At 26.9% G+C, this 19127-nt stretch overlaps 2 protein-coding genes across 2 annotated transcripts; one reads left to right on the forward strand and one right to left on the reverse strand.

Moving 5' to 3' along the window:
• The first annotated feature begins 4509 nt into the window (after nucleotides 1-4509).
• Nucleotides 4510-5728, forward strand: LOC137806221 (MIZU-KUSSEI-like protein (Protein of unknown function, DUF617)). The gene has a single exon (XM_068606217.2). It carries the CDS (start codon nucleotides 4740-4742, stop codon nucleotides 5535-5537), a length of 798 nt encoding a protein of 265 aa, XP_068462318.1. The 5' UTR covers nucleotides 4510-4739; the 3' UTR covers nucleotides 5538-5728.
• Nucleotides 5729-14340: 8612 nt separating this feature from the next.
• On the reverse strand, nucleotides 14341-15009 carry LOC150028633 (protein IDA-like). The gene has a single exon (XM_090300393.1). The coding sequence runs from the start codon at nucleotides 14875-14877 to the stop codon at nucleotides 14626-14628; it is 252 nt and encodes an 83-aa protein (XP_090156519.1). The 5' UTR covers nucleotides 14878-15009; the 3' UTR covers nucleotides 14341-14625.
• Between the last annotated feature and the right edge of the window lie 4118 nt (nucleotides 15010-19127).

Here is a 19127-nt window from a genome sequence, read left to right on the forward strand (position 1 = left end):
AAAATCTAATTTTAGAAACAAAAAATAATTAATCACTATATTGATCAAATTATATATTATTTTATAAACTAGAAAAATATTGGTATATAAAGTAGTTTTTATTTAATTGGTAAATAATTGGTATCTAAAATCTTGGTAGTTAATTAGATATCAATTTAGAAGTTATTTATTAATAATACAAACTATTTTATATACCAATAATTTTTGTAGTCTCTAAAATAATATTTAATTTAGTTAATATAATGACTTTTTTTTTTGTCTCTACAATTGATTTCTTGTAGTGTTTGTGGTTCTTTAAAAAAATTATAAATTGAAAGAGTATGGCTGAAGAACGTAAATGAAAATCGCATATCACTTTAAAACATTAAACCCTATGAACTAAACATCCCAAAATAAGTTTAAATTCACAAAAAATTTCATTTCTCTACATCCCAACATACATGCATGGCTAAAAAGAAACAATAGAAAATGAAAAACTTAGCCAAAGTTACTTCTCACAATTGGTAATCTACTCTTGCTCAAGACTATCTTGTAAACAACAACTTTACAAAGGAGAAAAATAATTAAAAATTAAGAAAGGAAAGCAGACTAAATCTTGAAAGCATGTTAGAGAAGAACAAGAAAAAATATAAGGGATAAGATGACGGTTTTTTTTAAGTAATACAAATTTAACTCTAATTTCTAAAAATAATCTCCCTCTATATTTTAATTTCACTTTCATTTATGTTCAAAATGGTTTTTCATTACACTTATATTCCTTGACTTTTATTCTCACTCCCTACCTCTTACTTAAAACAGCATTATACACATTTCATAACTAAATTAGATTTTAACAATAGTTTAAATTTAATGAACACAATTCCACTCACTTATTTTAATGCACCAAAATCACAAGTTCACACATAAAATAAACTTTTTTTTAATGGTAAAAATAGATTATACTAATAGGGTGATAATAATTTGAGGTGAAAAACATTATTCTTTGATGGAATATAGAGCATGACCATATATTTCCTTTCTCATGTGAGGTTCACTTAATTTCTCACTCAACCAAACATTCAAGATGAAGTAGGTTTCCATTAGAATAATGGGAAGTAAAGTAGAGACAGGTAAACGGTTTGCACTAAGCAACATATGAAACACTATTTCTAGTCCAAAACATGTTGGTTTTTTCTCAATACTAAATTATGTGTCTCACACATAGCACAAGGCATAGTCCTAGGGTTGGTTTTGCATGAAGGTTAGGTCATCCGTGAGAATGGTGGGTCCCTAGTCATGTGTTGCCACTTTTCCACACTGTCAACTGTGCTTTGACTTTTCACCACACTCTTTGATCATCAACATTATTAGCACCATCCAACTTTAATAATAATAATATTTTCATGTTTCTTTTTGACAATGTTGGATGAAATCAAATGGTTCACACTAACAAAATAATAATCGCCCAATATCCAAAACCCTATTCCCATTCATCTCTTCAAATATACCTTGCTTTATTGGCTCAATGCTTCTTTAGATATGATGATGGCATAAAGTTTCTGATTACATTGTTGCTTTTGGATTATAAGTAATAACATATTAGCTTTTATAACATTACCATAAAAATAATCTTTCAAAAAAGTATTATAACTAATTAGACAATGTGTTTTTGTGTTGAAATTTTGAAGATCTGTCTAACAATTTGTTAAGTCTTTAGACGGTATAATGAGACACTGTACAATTTATGTCAATATCTTTTATATAGTATACTATTTTATATAGTATATTTTTTTGAACATCTACAACTTTTATTTATGCTAGATTGTCTGATAAATTATTCATGATATATAAATAAATTGGACATCTAACATTTTTTTATTAAAATAGTTATAATATATATATATATATATTAAAATTTAATATCCAAAAATGAAAAACAAAATTACATAATGACTATGTTCAACCATGCTTTTTTTTATATTTATGAACAAGTTTTAGTAGAATTTATTTTGTTAGTAACACGTCCATGTGTATTTCTCTTTTTTTTTTCAGGAATTTTCAAATTTAATTAGAAACAGGAAATCCAATACCTACGGATTTTGTCCTTTTCTTTTTGACTAGTTTTCCTAACATCTCGTATTAATTTCCCAACTTTTTCCACAGTGATAGTAGTAAAGTGCAGTGTAGAGAAAGAAAGAGAGCATAGTCAATAGAGCATTCCCAACAAAATTCAAACTTTTTAGACATTAACAAAAAGTTAATATTATTTTAATAATTTAATTATAGTACATATCTTGTACTTAAAGATAGTCAAATTTTAATAATTTTAATTATATTTAATATTATTAATAAATATATCCTAAAGTATTTTTAAAAAATATTTTTTTATCATATTAAAAGAACTTCAATAACTATTTTTAATTTGCGTAAGAATAGTTAGTTTTTTAAAATTTAAATAGAAGTAAATTAACTATTTCTACTCAGATTAAAATGGTATGTACCTTACAATAAAGATGTACTTTCTTTTAAACTGCTTTCCATTATATTTATTGATAATAATATTTAAGTTTTAAAAAGAATACTATTTTTTCTTTATTTTGGGTATCTTAGGAATCCAACAATGAATAGGTCTATATTACAATGAAAGAAAAATAATTTTTTATTGAAATATAGTATGAAGAGATAGATAAATTTTGAAAAGGGTTATGATATTTTGATATTTGCTCCGCACCTACAATAAATATTAATATTTATAATAAAAAAAATTAAAAAAAAATTCCTTAATAAAAATACAAACAAGATGTAAAATGTTTCAAAATTAAAAAATATATAAATTTTTATAAATAATTAAAATATTAATATTTATTGGGTGAAGCATGAGTATGAAATAAACATTTTTTTTTGAAAATTTGAAAATTGATGTTTTTAATAGTTGGTATAAGTAATATTTTAAAAAATATATAATATTAAATAGGGTTTAAGGAGGTAAAATTAATTTATATAATTGAGAGATTTATAACATATTTCATTTTCACATACGTGACAATCATATCATTTGAGATATTATTCATTTTAGAGATTGATATTTCGTCGTAATTTTATTGTTTTATCTTTAAAAAATATCTCGATGAATTAAAAAAAAAAATATATATATATATATATATATATATAAACAGTTTTTAATCTCAATTTCATCATCACATACTATATTAAGTACTCTAAATAATAATATAGGAATGAAAACGTGTATAGAAAAAGAAGGAATAATTGGGTTATGAAAGATGTTTTGTTGGTTGGATGCAGCTGTGACAAAGTGTGAGGCTGATCCTAAAACTTAGGCAGTTTAGAGTGTGAAAGGGATGCACAGTAGACACAACACAGAACACAAAGGTGGCTGAAGGCATGCATATGGTGGTGGTCCTTGGTGGGTAGGGTAGGTGTCCCTTCACCTGCTCTTATCACTTTCCAATGCAAACTCACATTAAAATCTCTCTCAAACTCTCAACCCCACCCTATCTATCCTTTTTCAACCTTCTTTCACTACCCACCAAATTCAACTTTCTTTCAATTCACTTCCTATTTCAAAATCCTCTTTGTTTTTTTGGAACTTTTCTATTTTATGCATCATACTATAACAAAGAACAACCATATAATTTTATATTAGTTAAAGAAAAACATTTAAGAAGGTATATTCAAGGGTGCTTGTTGAAACTAACTTGTAATTATAGAAGACTTCTTTAATTTTATATAAATAAATCATAAGTTTCATATATAATTTTTTCTTCAATATGTAGTTGTATTTAGATGTTATGAACAAGTTATAATGGATGTTTTAGTTAAATGATTTGAAATTGTATGAACATAACGAACGATTGTATGTTTAAGATGTTTGAGTTATGATTAGGTTATGCAGTTTTTGTGTTCGTGATAATAATTTTGATCTAAACAATGCTGATAAAAAAAATTTGATCTAGACAAATGTTAGATGAGTTTTGAAGTATTTGTAGTGTTAAATATAGATTTAAACTTGTTTAAGATGTTAGATTTTTTTTTTATCAACAATAAAAAATAAATAAATAAAAATCATTTTAGGCATGGTTCAACCCTTATACATAAAGAGCTAGTGTCTTACCAATCTCCAACCAAGAAACACCTTCCAACTTAAATAAGGAACAATCAAATCAAACTTAAGAAAACATTAAACAACCAGTTTCATACAATCCACTAGGTTCAAAACCCTAAACACATAAAAGAATTACAACAGGAATTTGAAAAAAAATCCAAGAACAAACAAAATGTTACACTATAAAAATAATTGATAATTTTTTAACATTTTTATCTACTTTAGAAAGATTATATTGTTATTATTTAATCGAATAAATACGATGTTAATCTTAGTTAATTTTAATAAATTAATTCTTTTATAAAAATACAAAAATAATATTTTTATTAATAAATAATTGTTTTAAATTTGAAAAAAAAGTATAGTTATATATGGTTGTGTATTTGAAGTATGATAAATTTGTTATGATTTGGTCCCTCTTTGTTTGTCTCTGAAAATCTCCAAATTCCTTGTTCCCAACAAGAACAGGTAGGTTGGAGCTGCTTACCTTCCTTTTGTCAGATTCCTTTGTCTGTCCTTTGCTATCACAAATCCTGACAAAAACTTCACACAATCAAACAATAAATCACCCACACTCACATTTTCTTCAACCCAAATCTCTCTCTCTCTTTCTCATGCTTATGTGACTGTGTACCCAATGAAGACCATAATGGCAGCCAAATTCCCCCATGACACTTCCTTCTCCTTCTCAAGGAGATACTTCCATTGGAAGAAGAAAGCATTGGATGAAGATGATGATGAGGAAGAAATCCTCAACTTCTCAACTTCATCCTCACACTTCCTAGAAGACAAGCAAGAACATTTCAACCACCCACTCCAAATCCCATCCCAACATGCAACAACAACAATCACCACCGCCGCCAACCCTTTTGAACACAAGAGAAAACCCAACTTCTCAAAGTTCAAATCCGCCCTCACAGTGTTCACCAAGCGCAGCCACCACGCGCTCGGGACGCGCGTGGTGGGCACGCTCTTCGGGCACCGCCGCGGCCACGTGCACTTCGCCTTCCAGGAAGACCCGAAGGTGGGGCCCGCGTTCCTGATCCAGCTCGCGACGCCGACGAGCGTGCTGGTCCGGGAAATGGCGTCGGGGCTGGTGAGAATCGCGTTGGAGTGCGAGAAGAAGAAGAGCAAGAACAATGGTTTAAGGTTGTTGGAGGAAGGCGTGTGGAGGACCTACTGCAACGGGAGGAAGTGTGGGTACGCGAGCCGGCGCGAGTGTGGGCCTGAGGAGTGGAAGATACTGAAGGCCGTGGAGCCCATATCGATGGGAGCAGGGGTTTTGCCGGTGGAAGGGTGTGAAGAAGGAGAGGTTATGTACATGAGAGCCAGGTATGAGAGGGTGGTGGGGTCCAAAGACTCTGAAGCCTTCTACATGATGAACCCTGATGGTGTTGGTGGTCCAGAACTCAGCATTTACTTGATCAGAGTTTAGCATCATAACTTCATATACAATACTATAAATGCTTTATCTGGTTTTCATGATCATCACTGTGTTTCCCTTTCTTCTGTAAATAAGATGATGAACTGCATCATTTGCTTTTCAAATTTTGGTTCCAACTTTATGATTATAAACTCTATGCTTTGGATTCCACAGTTTTCTTAAGAACAGGTGTTGATGATGCAGTATTTGCTGTTTTGTAGTAAGTGTTTGGTTTTCTTCCATAAGTGTTTAGTTCTTTGAAATTGTGGCTTGGAAGAACAGTTTTGATTGATAAACAATGTCTGTCTCCACTGTTGAAGCTGAAGCTACTATGCTGTAACAATGATTGTTGCTTCAACTGTAGTTTCTCTGATTTGAAAATAATGGTGGGGGCCATTGAATCTTGGGATTTGTTTGTTGCAGTTTTGTTAATAAATGCAAGGTTTTTGGTTAGTTCATAATAAATCACTTTCAGAAAACCAAATGCTACTGAGAGAGGTTTCTGTGTCTGCATCATTGTACCTCTTTAGATGAAATGTGTTTGGATAAAGTATGAAAAATGAATTATTTTAATTATTAATTATTGTTATAAATGTTTATAATCAAAGTTGGTTTTGTTTTGGTGAGCTTGTTTAAATGATTTTATGTGGATAATTAGTTTTGATGCAAAAAGATAAGTTTTTATCTAAGAAACAAGTGTTTTTTTTTCATCAGATTTTGTGGTGTTAATAGAACAGAAATAGAATAGTTTCTTTTGTATCAGAATTGCAAGAAATAAATGAAGATGCAGATATAGGTAGTTTATTCTGCAACACTTTTTATTTCTGAATATTGCTTTTCCTTATCCAATGCAGTACTTTTCTTCAAATCAAAATAATATAATATAATTATTTATTTATTTAGTTCATTAAATTTTTTTAATTGGACTTAAGATGTTTTATAAAAATAAAATTACATGCATAGATAGAAGTAAAAACTAACTATTCAAACATAAATAATAGAAACATGTCTTTCTGTCCCAGGATTTTATTCAAATATTTAGAAAGATTAATATTACAATAAATAAGTAAAGAAAGAGAAAATTAAAAATTAGACAAATACACTATAAAATCATCAAAGAGGTCAGATAAAAAAATAAAATTACAATTTTTTTTATCATATTTTGTTCCTTTTCAAGTTCTTAAGTCATTCACCCTTTCCTTTATTTTAGTTCAGTTTAAATATTTCATTTTTTTTATCTTTTTTATTTTGAGATTGTCAAATCGAAATTGCATGAAGTGATTATTGTCATTCTTTTAAAGCTTTAGTGACTATTAAACTAGAAGTAGTTCTAAAGAAATTATCATAGAAAATCATTTTTTAATTATTAAAGTATTATTATTATTACTATTGATAGGTTATTACTGTATATTAATTTATTTATTATCCAAACCAAAATGAACTACGTATTTTATATTTTAAATATATACATATATATAGATATATATATTTCAATTCCTTAAAATAAATAAATAAAATTACTGAATTTGAATTAAACGCCTCTATGCTAGTAAATTTGTTCTTTTGTTTATTTGTTGATTAAGTTTTTTTATGGAATTGAAATTTCATAACGTGCACTTGCGAAGCCAAAAAACTGGATGAAAGCAACACGAAGTTATAATTTCCTTTTGAATTTGTTTTCCAAATTTATAATTTGAAAATTATTTTTTAGATTAAAAAATAAATTATAAATTATATAATTTAAAATATAAAGTTAACTTTTGAATTCTATAATTTAAAAGTTTTTAAATTAAAAAATAATTTTTAAATGGTAGAATTCGAAATACTGACTTTCAAATTCTACAATTCAAAAGTTATTTGTAAATTCAGAAAATAACTTTTAAATTGTAAAATTCAGATTACCAATTATAGATTCAAAAATAGTTTCTACGAAAAATGATTTCTAAGCGTGTAATCCAGAAGATATGTTTAACATCAGAATTGCAAAATTTGAAAAGTTTGTGAATTATAAAATTAAAATAGAAATTTTGAATTTGAAGGATAAAACAGGAATTTTCATACTTATGGAGTACAGAAAGAAAGTTTGGTGTTGCAGGAAGAAATAAAATAAAATAAAAAAGGCTATTTTAGTAAGAATGGGCTCGTATGCACAAAGTCGATGCTTCATTTCTAATCTAACCTGAAAATTTCTTCCTGCATCTTCATAATTTCTTTCCTTTGGTGATAATTTATATTTATTCTTAATGAAATTAAAAATTAAGCCATCATTTTTATTTATTTATTTAAATTTGTTGTTTGTACTTTGACATTTATATTTGGGTTGTTGGTTTTGGTGATTTCCTTTTGAGTTTTTATTTTGTAAGTATATCTTATATTAGGTTCAAAATGGAACAAATTATTTTGGCCATACAAAATAATTAAAGTAGAAAAAAGGACAAAATTGAGGGTTGTTACCTATCGTAACACATATGGTAAAAAAAAATATCTGCAAGTCTTTTATCATTTATATATTGTTTAACTTATATATTTATATGCAAGAAGAAATTTTCACAAACACTTAAACTCCAAAAAAATAAAAATCATTCCCATATTTTTTTTTCCTATAAACTATTAAGAAAAAGAATATAACTTAAAAATTGCAAAGAAGACTTTAGTTTTGGTGAAAGGGAAAGTTTGATGAAGATGTTAAGAATGACAATGGTTATCGTTCGGAGGTGAGACCTAGAAAACTATTGAAACTCTTATTTGGTTCAGCGTGCACTTTAGTTACTCTCCCCACAAGTTCTTTCCTCTTCTCTACTAGTTTCATTCCTTGACCTTCTCGAAATTCAAACTCCTCAACTTTTGGTCTTCTTGTAAACACCGAAAAAACAACAATTAAAAAAGATAAGGATATATTGATTTTTCTAATTATTAAAAAATTCGTTATAGATATTGAGCAATTTTAATTAGATACATAAAAAAAATAGATTAATTTTTATACGTCTTACTTAGTTATGTTATAAAAACATATTATCATAAATTATAACACTTTAAAATCAATTTTAACCATAATAATTTTTAAAAAACAAATTTATTCAAAATTAATATTATCAGCATGTCTCTAGCCATCCAAAAGCAAAATTGGTCACATCAAGTATCAACCAAAACAAATTTTAATAGATTAGTGAGATTAATTATTTTATCATGTACAAATAACTCCTAGTCTAATAGATCATAGAGAAGACCATTGTAAATACTATTTTAAATAGTTCTTTTTAATATAAACTGATACTTTTTAAATTCATTTAGATTCATACCAAGTTGGATCACATCATTTTATTATATAGAAAATTTTATTTAGATTTGTATTGATAAAATAAATACTTTTTATAATCACAGGATAAGATTGTTTATTTTTATAATAATTAATTTAAGATTATTATAAGTTTTTGGTAGCTCAGCATATTTTACGCTAATACTATCAAAATTGAACTTATTTTATAACATTTATATTTTGCTTCTGTTGATACTCTTTTGTTTTGCATTTTTTATTCAAAATTTCCTTTCCTTAAGATGGAGTTAATAGTTTCTTTTTGCGTTGAATAAAATTTATGTACGCATATTAAATATAATCAGAGTTTTTTTTTTTATACATTTTAACCAATAAAATAATTGTTTAAAATTAACAATTTCTACGTAGAAGATAATCTATATTTTATAATAAAGTAAAATATTTGGACATGTCAATGTATCTAAATCAAAACTCTCATTTTATTACTTTATTAATATTAAACTGTAAAACATAGTTTTTTTTATAACGCTGTCTAAATCAAAAAAAAAATCATTTTTTTAATTCTATATCAATTAACTGATATATAATTTTAATTAAAATTAATTTTACAAAAAACCTAATCTATCAAAAAATAAGTAACACTGCGTCAAGATGGATTAGTTTATTTTGAATAAACGGTTTTAAAAAAATAAATTCCAGCCAATATCAAGTTCGATCAAGTGATTATCTTCTGTATATCTTCCAAATTATTAGAGTGAATTGGAGAAACAACACTAAAAAAAAAAGAAAACAAGAAATTAAAAGAATAAAGAAGAACAGAAGAAAAAAAAAACCCACAAATTTCCCATATATATATATATATATATCATTTTTTTATCGTTAATAATAAATAAATAAATATGAACCCACTTTAGGATGATTCAATCCTTATACAAAATGACAACATTAATCACACCAGTAGACATACACCCAAGTATGGTTATACAAGACACTCCTAACTTAATCCAGAGAAAGACATTTGACATACTAAGTAAATATTTCATAAGATCATCCTAATACAAACCATCGGATCTAAACACCAATCAGAAAAGGAAAAAAGCGCAGACTGTGACTTGAATGAAACTCAAGACCAAGTCTTTAGTTGGACCAACGGGAAAACCTCCATACTCTCTCTTATTCCTATGCCTCCAGACCTCATTAACTACTGCAATCCAAATCCCTCTCCAAACCTCATCCACCGAAACCGGCACACTGCTCATCTTAAACTGGAAAAAATTTAACAATGTGACATTATGAAGCACACCCATGCATATCCAACCATACACAACAATGGTTTTACAATAACCAAACAAATATGCACTCGAAGAACAGGTAGAAACTAGTCTCCTATCATAAAATAATCATATATATTATCTCTAAAATATAATTCTTTAATTGACATTTTATTTTCAAATGACTCGTTTACTTTTCATATAACATTTTACAAAAAATATTTTTTTTTCTAAATTTGACGTAATTAAATTCTATTAATTGACGTTTATAATATTTTTCAGTATTTGAAATTAGAAGGAAGTTATTTGACATATTAGAGAATTGTCAAACCTACTTTTTCTGACTAAAATTTATAAAAAATGCATACTTTCATGGACTTCAATTATTTTTTAATATATTTTCTGTTTTATAAGTAAGATTTATTAAAATTTATTATATTCAATGAAACAGAGATTAGAAAGAAAATGTCACAATGTATCATTACCATTCTTCTTTCACATAATAAATAACTTTTAGGTACGGTTGTATTTGATACTATAAAGTGTACCTGTACGTAATTAATACGTACGTATACCTTATGATTTCTTATACTCGTGATAAAACAGAAAATAATAATTGTAGCAGATTTCAATAATAGTTAATTAAAAAAAGCTAAAAAAAAGGACATTATTTAAAATTTACAAAATCAAACAAAAAAAGATTCCTAATAACCAGTGGACTAATAATAAATGAAAGTCAAAATTCAAAGATTAGTTAGGAGGTAGCACATTGAAAAGCAAGATTTAACTTGTAATATTCCAATAGGGTGAGATTAATTTAAACTTTAATGTTGACAAAAAAAAAGTGAATAATTATGTTGACTAATACACCAACCTCTGTTTCTCTGTTTTCTTTTATATATATTTTCTGGTGTGAATCACCAATCCTTTATTTTATTACTTATCTACCTATCAAATGTGATGAAATATGTATAAGCGTGACGTCTAGTGGTCCAAATATTTGCTCAATTTTAAACTTTTCCACATAGTAATTTCAATCTTTGTAAATCACAATGTCAGACTTTGCTGCTTATTTTTACATAATTGTTTTCGAATAGATTGAACATTTGGGCTGTATTTTGTTTTATTATTTAATAAGATGATTTTATTTCTATTTATTTTTAAGTAAAACATATACCGAAGTGAAAAAATAAAGTAGTTTATAAATTGATCTTACATAATTCTCAGATAGATTTTCAAGGGATTCACTCTTCAATTTCAGTTAGAAATAAGGTACCTGTAAAAGGTAATTTGATGTTCAAGTTAGAGTTTAGTATATGGTGGTTGAGTAGTGTGATAAATACTAACAAATACATATATTGACATGATCTTGATCAATCTTTTTATAGCGACGACATGAGTCTTTATGCTTGTGGACCTTAGATTAATACAATTTTCATGGTTAATTTTTATATTAGTCTGACATTGTGTACGACTTCCTCTTAATTTGTTCTTAAGGTGTCAAGATGTATTTGTTTAAATATTTAGTTACCTAGACCGAGTGAGTTTTGATACTGTGTAGTACATTTGCCTCCCAAGCTCGAAAGTTTATAATCTTGAAGATGTTTTTGCTATCAGCTTACTTGTGAAATGGTTTGGTGATGTGCTAAGAGCGGTCCAAAAGTGTGTCGATTTTTGGGTCTTGATGAGCCATATGGGGTGGATTCCAGAATGTTCCATGTGTCTGGTGGGAATTCGAGTTTGAATTTTCTTCAGGATTTGAGTGTTTGGAATTGTGATCATCATATATAATGTGATCTAACGACTATGAGATGTCGTGACACCTGGGGTCCTTGAGTTTCGCCACCTATAAATAAAGAACGTTTCTGGAGTGTAGAATTACTCATTTTCTTCGTATTCTGAATAGTGATTAGGTGTTGAGAATTCCCTCAACAGATTTGAACGTGGGATTTGACCGTAGGATTCTACATCCAAATCTTAGTTATTCAACCTTAGAATAGCTGAAATTCACTATATAATAAAAGCACTCAATACATGCAAAACATATACAAGATAGGAAACACAATCAAATCATCTCCTAAATAAAATAAAGGAGGATATGTAAAACTCTTGGAGCACACCAAAATAAAACAATAATTCAACTCCCTTTAAGGTTTTATTCTTAAAAGATACTTCAATAAATTAAGGAATAAAGATATATATAAACTAACATTGACCTATACTTTTAAGCGATGATACTATTGGACGTACCAAAATAACAAAGAAATAAAAATTATTTATGTTTAAATTTGAATCAAATATTACACCTAAAAATTAAATACAAAAGTACTAACCTAAAATAGGTTCAATTCATATGGATAGGTGTTATGAATTTAGTCATTTTTAATTTATTAATTAATTTGTGAAGTATATTATAACATTTAAATTACTTTTTTATGAATTTAATATAAGTTATCTAATTAAATGAATCAAATATACTATAAATATAAGATCGAGATGAATTTTATAATTAGAAATTTGTGGTTTATTAAAGGATAATGGAAACTAATAGATTATAAAACCTAAGGCATGGTTATTATTCTTGTAGCATTAAATCAAGAAATAGCTTTTCCTCTTCCCATGTGAATAAAGAACAAATTTAAGTATTTTCTTTAAATATGTTTGAAATAGCCATTTGATATTTTATTAGATTAAATTAAAATATATGACCGTATAAACATTTGATGCGGGTAAAATTCAAGCCATTAATTAGAAAAGTCGAGTTCTAGCAAGAAATAAGAAATATAATTACAATTAAAATAGACCAAAAATAATTTATATAATATTAAATAGTAATAATAACATATCTATGGTGTGCCCAAGAACACGCCACTGACAAAAAGTATGGAAAAGACAAAAAATCAATTTTGCATGCTAAAATTTATTATGGTATGTTAACTCTAAAACTTTGTATATATACGTTTAAGTTCTTTGATATTTTAATGAAAATCCAGGATATCATGATAATAAAAAAATATTACTCTACGAAATAAATAAATAAAAATTTAAAAGTTTTATTTATAAATCATTAAATAAAAATCAATTAATTTTAAAAATAAAAAAATTATTAATTATTATATTAATTAAATCAGATAATAATTTAAAGACTAAAAATTATTAATATTTAAAATTAATTTTTATTATTGATAAATAATTTCTAAATTAATATTTAATTAATTATCAAGGATTTAACCATTAACTTTAAAATCTAAATAATTAATAAATTAAATCAGAAAAACTAATTTAAATAGTGAATTGAAAAAAAATAACATATAGAACATTTGAAAAGGATAAAATCATTTTCTTTCAAAATACAATAATTTCTTAGAAGTGATAACATTTTTTAAAAAATGGAATATAAATAAAAGATTAACTATTTTAAAACATTGCTGTGCAAGTCTTCTGTCGATTAGGAGAAAAATAAAGTAAATAGTGGTACTTCACCTAAATTAGAATAAAATAGTAATAAATCAACAAATAAATAATAAAAAAGCTATCCATGATTTTTTTTTTTTTGTATATTAAGCTATCCTTGATGTAAAAATTCAACCAATACTATTTTTTGGTAAAGTGAATTCCCTTCTCCAAGAAATTTATTAGGGAATCAATGCAAATATATTGAAGAAAACAATTATTTTTATTATTTTAATGGAACTTTCCCGTCAAAGTCTAAGCCAGCTATATATGTTCAATTGGAAGACTAAGAAAATATTTTTTTTAGTCCAAATTCTGACTTTTTTTTTCTGAATTTTCACCTAATGTCAATACTACACGTACGCACACATGTAACCTTCGTTTCAGACAGAACCTGATGTCTGCATGTGATACTGTTTTTTCTGATTTTCACGAAATTTATGAAACAGATAAAACAGAAAATTGGATGTAAGAAGATGGGAAGAGGAGATAATATCTGTGTTTTGTATTTATATTTTCATAAATAGATAATTTATACGGAAGATTTTTTTTATCTATAATTAAGTAAGGAATGCATTAATTAAATTATCTGTAATTAAGTTATTATTAAATTAATTGCATATAATTGAAATACAATATCTCATACAATAATTATATATAATTTGATAATTATTATTTTTTTAATAATTATTATTTTCTTAATAATTATTATTTTCTTAATAATTATTATTTTCTTAATAGTATTTTACATCAATTATAAATCAATTGGGCAACGATTGTTTTGTCATAATAATGGACAACAAGTAGAAAAATCTCATACTGGAAAATTAATATACATCGATCCATATATATATTCCTATCTATGTCACAACAGCAATGTTTTCTATACAGTGGAGTTCAGAATCAGAGCCAAAAATATTTCAGACCCTTTTAAGGATCTGATTTCTCGGGGCTTCAAATTTGATTTACAGGTAGAATCCTTGCAGCCCTCGAGTCAAATATAGAAAACCAAAAACTCCACAAGAAAAGGAATCCATCCAGAAGAAAACAGTGGAAGAATTGAAGAAAAATTGAAGAAAATGAAAGAACTGTTTGTATGTACTCAATTATTAGGTGTTGAATCCAGCACTGCGTTGTGCCTCTTTGAAGGACCTGAAGGTGGCACGAGTCCTTTGGGGAAGAAGTTGAAAACCATGGTGTGGTATGAAAGATCATCACCCTGTTGTTGGTTTCTGTGCTGTCTTCTTTGATTCAGCTTCATGGTTTGGCCTGCTCTTGTTGCATCAGAAGAACCAAGGAGTAGCAAGTAAACAAAGAGAAGAACAAGAGATAGGGTTCTGCATGGAAGATCCATGGAGGGAAAGGCCAAAGGGGTTTTTGATTGTGAAGATGATGTTGTTGTTGTGTTGTGTTTTTGGAGAGAAGTTCAATTTTTGAGTTGGGAGGAAGAGGGGTTTTTATATATGAGTGTGGTTGCATGGGGAACATGGAAAAAGTTAGGCAAATGGGGGGGTGAAGAGTGGGAAATTTGAACAAGAGAAGTGAGGTACACGCTAGAGATGTAGAATATAGAGACTATTGCAATTTTTATTTTTAATGTCAACGCAAAGTTCAGGATAAAATAATGGTTTTTGTGAGAGTATTTGGCGCCGGCTACGCTTGATCTTGGACTTGCAATACCAATTTTCTCACTTGGCTACACGTAAATTTCTTATGGTTTGGTCCACGAAAATTGTTTCCTAGAAAAACACTACGAAGCGTGTCATTGTGAAAAATTGAAAACTTGGCACATGTTTGATCTTTCATAACACCTCATAACGATGATCACACTTATCATAGGTGAAGTTTTTCCCTCTCCTTCAATCCATGAAAATTATGTGTATTTATGAAAGTTAATTAGAAGTTTGTTCGAGATCCCACATCAAATAACTACAAATCTTATTTTATAAGTCGATTTTATAAAATTGAATTAGGTTTAAAATTTCCTTTCTTATATATGGTATTAAGGTCATTTATAGTCTAGTATATCGAGACTTTGTTAGGTTTATCGGACTATTATCAAACCATCCATAAATATATAGTTTCACGTACAAGTTGAAAGTTTCAATATTAAAGATGTGTTGGAGATCCTACATATCATAAAGATAAGAATTAATAAAAATTTGTTGGATTTGTCAACCATTCATTATCGAGTCGGAATACTTATTCAGTTTATTCTTATCCAAGTTTCTAATGGTATGCCATGTTGAAGTTGTTTTTTTCTTTCTCTTCTTTCCTTTTGGTGTTGTGATGAAATCTTAAATCTAGTTTCACACGGAGGAAATTTTGGATTCTAGTACGGCAAGTATGGCTTTATAAAAGGTGATTTTTTTTTTTGAGATGGGGTATATAATTTGATGGCACTAGTGTGTGAAGAAAATGGATAAAATGGGTGTGATAATGGGACAAAGCCAAAACTGTTGAAGCCTATTTGCATTTGCAACTCAAGATCTCCACTTTTGGGAAGATGGAAGAGGCTTTTTCACTGGTGAATGGCATTAATTATTGGCATTTTTATTGTGGGCGAAAAGGAAAGAAAGAAAGAAAGAAAAAAGTGAGAAAAAAATGTAGTTATGGCTGTTCATGATTTGCCAATTTGTGACAATAGTTATGTCATGGCTTCATTATTGGAGCATTTCTTTGTTGCAGAAATTAAACAAATAAGCTTTTTAGGGTTTATTTGTTCAACATCACACCAATTATTTTTGTGGGTATCTTTGCGTGAGACGCTCTAATAAGAAAACACGCAATTTTTGGGCTCCACTCTTCTTCTACATTACTCTTATTCACACCCATAGATTTTTTGCTATCAAAATTATTGTTAATTTTAGAACTCCAAACTTTATAATGATTTGATTTTTCAAAAATATCTCATAATTAAAAAAAATATTTAAAGTGCTTTTAATTTCGACTTCATGGAACACAAATAAAAATTATTTAAAAAAAAAATTAAGTTATGACCAAGATGAGATAAATTAAATTACAAACAAATTATTATAGTGTTTAGGCTATTACGTTTTTAACTACTTTTAGCTGATAACGAATGTTGTTTGATCCAATCATTTTTTCCACCCAATATCACCTATTTTAAAGCAATGATACTTTATATCATTAACCTTTTTAAAAATCTAGGAAGTTAAATTCACTTTCTCAATAAAGATCTTCGAAATTATCTTTTACATATATTTTTCACACATTATTTTCTCAACTAGTTAAAGAAATAGAATTAAAGATACCCATTATCTTTAACTACCATTATTTCATTGTTATCTATGTATATAGATCTTCTTACTTATCTTCTTATTTTTACTTTACTTTATATTTAAATTGAATTAAACAATTAAAATTTTGATATCCCAATTTAAATTGTGCATTGCAAATTAAAAAATTATATATTTAAAACATTTATTTTATGCAACACACAATCTAAGGACTAGTTAAATTAAAAGCAAATATGGATTAAATATTAAATATTTGTCCTTAAAGACATTTATGGTATCCATGAAAAAATCACAATACCCAAGCTAACTCTTTTGTTTATCCAAAGAAGTTAATTTACTTTTGTGCTTTAATTAAGTATATCATTCAATGGTTCTTGCACACAAAAATCTTCAATGGTTGATAAATATTAATTAATAGGTAAGCAATCCCAATCTCAACAAATTAAACACTACATCATTTTGCGTATTATTTTCTTGAAATAGCAATAATTCTAACATTAAAATACACAATATTTGTATTCATAAGTACTTAGAATTAGGTAAGTGTCTACATTTGCGGGACCAGAAATTTTATTTTATTTTCTCTAAAATTTGGTCAAATAAAACATATTCATTAAACAAAAATCTTCAAAGTTTACAATGATTTTTCAACTATTTGTAGATGTGATCTCACTCACCACCAAATGAACTACTTTTTTTTTTCTCTTCAACGTTTTATTATTTAAGTACAAGTAGCCTAACTTCAATTTTAATTCCATACTCTAGTACGGATATCCATGTACAACTTTGACTATTAATTAGGGTTACTATTGTGCAATTTAGGCTTAATATTATTAAAATTTAAAAGTGTGTAAAGAATAAATTGAGTGTAAATTCATTTAGGAGAATATTATATTATAAAAGTAGATTTGAGTATAAAGAAAAGTATGAAAAATGGTCAACGTCATAGATGGCACATATTTTTAACCAAAGAGATGCGTGTGACGGCACTTTAATGGGTTGGTAAGCAATTTTTGAAAAAGAAAAAGAAAGAAAAAGAAAAAGATATTGTATGTGTCAAATCTCAACAATGCCTACGAGTTTCATGCAACTATCTATCCCAATCTTAATATTTATTTCATATTTTTAAGTGTTTAAATTAAACCTAATGATATTGAATTAATCTCGTCTTATTTCAAGAAATTTTTTATTGAATATTTTGAAGATCTCACGTCGATTAGAGACTAAAGTATTTTATTGTATATAAGTTGGTGTATTGCTCATCCCATGAGTTGATTTTATGGAGTTGAGCCGGTTTTATGAAGTTGAGTTAAACTTAAAGTTCATTTCGTAATATGGTATCAGAGTCATTTAAAACATATTTTAGCAAATATTTGTTGGACTTATCAGACCACCCACTATTGGTCCGCATGCTCGGAACGGTGTGTTGGAGATCTCACATTGACTAGAGATTATAGTAGTTCATTGTATATAAGTGGATGCAAACATTACTTTATGAGTTGATTTTATGGGTTGAATTAGGATTAAAGTTCACTTTCGTAATATAATATAAAATATTTTAAATTTTAATTTATTATTTTGTGTATTTTTATAAAAAATAAAGATTAAAAATATTACATGCATTAAAAAATATTTCTTGCCCTAACTCTCTTACCGAAATATTATATTTAAACCTTGACTCTATTCACTTTTTTTCTTTGATGATAAACTCGGATTTTTCTCTAGTTTTTTTATTTTATTTTTTTAAAGAAAAAAATCTTCATAAGACACTGTTCTTGTAGAATTTCAACCACAAACGTAAAGAAACATAAATTCGTAGCTAATGAACTGAATTTTGAATGTCCGTCATAAATGCCTTAACACTTTCTTAATTTTTTTATTTAATTTAAGACTTGATTATTTAACCAACACATGTGATGAATTCTGGTGCACATGAACATCTCTAAATATAATTCTTTAATCAGATAAATATGAACTAAATTAAAATAAAATATTTAATAAATATTTCAACCTTGTATAAAAACAAATAACTTGTGGTGACCTTTCATCCAAAATTAAAAGGTTTGCTTATAAATCATTCACCAAAACCAAAATCCGTTGATATAACTAAGTATTATAAAAATATTATTAAATAAAAATTAACTAATTTAAAAAATAAAAAATAATTAATTGTTACATTGACTAAATTAAATAATATTTTAGATACTAAAAAATTATTAGTTTCTAAATTAATTTATATTATTGATAATAATTTATAAATTAGTATCTAATTAGCTATAAATATTTTTGTTATCAAATTTAAAATCTAAATAAATGATAGTTAAACTTTGTACCTAATTAGATG

Source organism: Phaseolus vulgaris, chromosome 3 (genome assembly GCF_051622355.1).
Source record: "Phaseolus vulgaris cultivar YP4 chromosome 3, ASM5162235v1, whole genome shotgun sequence".
In the NCBI taxonomy this organism is placed as follows: Eukaryota; Viridiplantae; Streptophyta; class Magnoliopsida; order Fabales; family Fabaceae; genus Phaseolus; species Phaseolus vulgaris.

Bases quoted from the DNA above. Each gene is read 5' to 3' on its own strand.
- LOC137806221 (XM_068606217.2), top strand. From the start codon at position 4,740: ATGAAGACCATAATGGCAGCCAAATTCCCCCATGACACTTCCTTCTCC.
- LOC150028633 (XM_090300393.1), bottom strand. From the start codon at position 14,877: ATGGATCTTCCATGCAGAACCCTATCTCTTGTTCTTCTCTTTGTTTAC.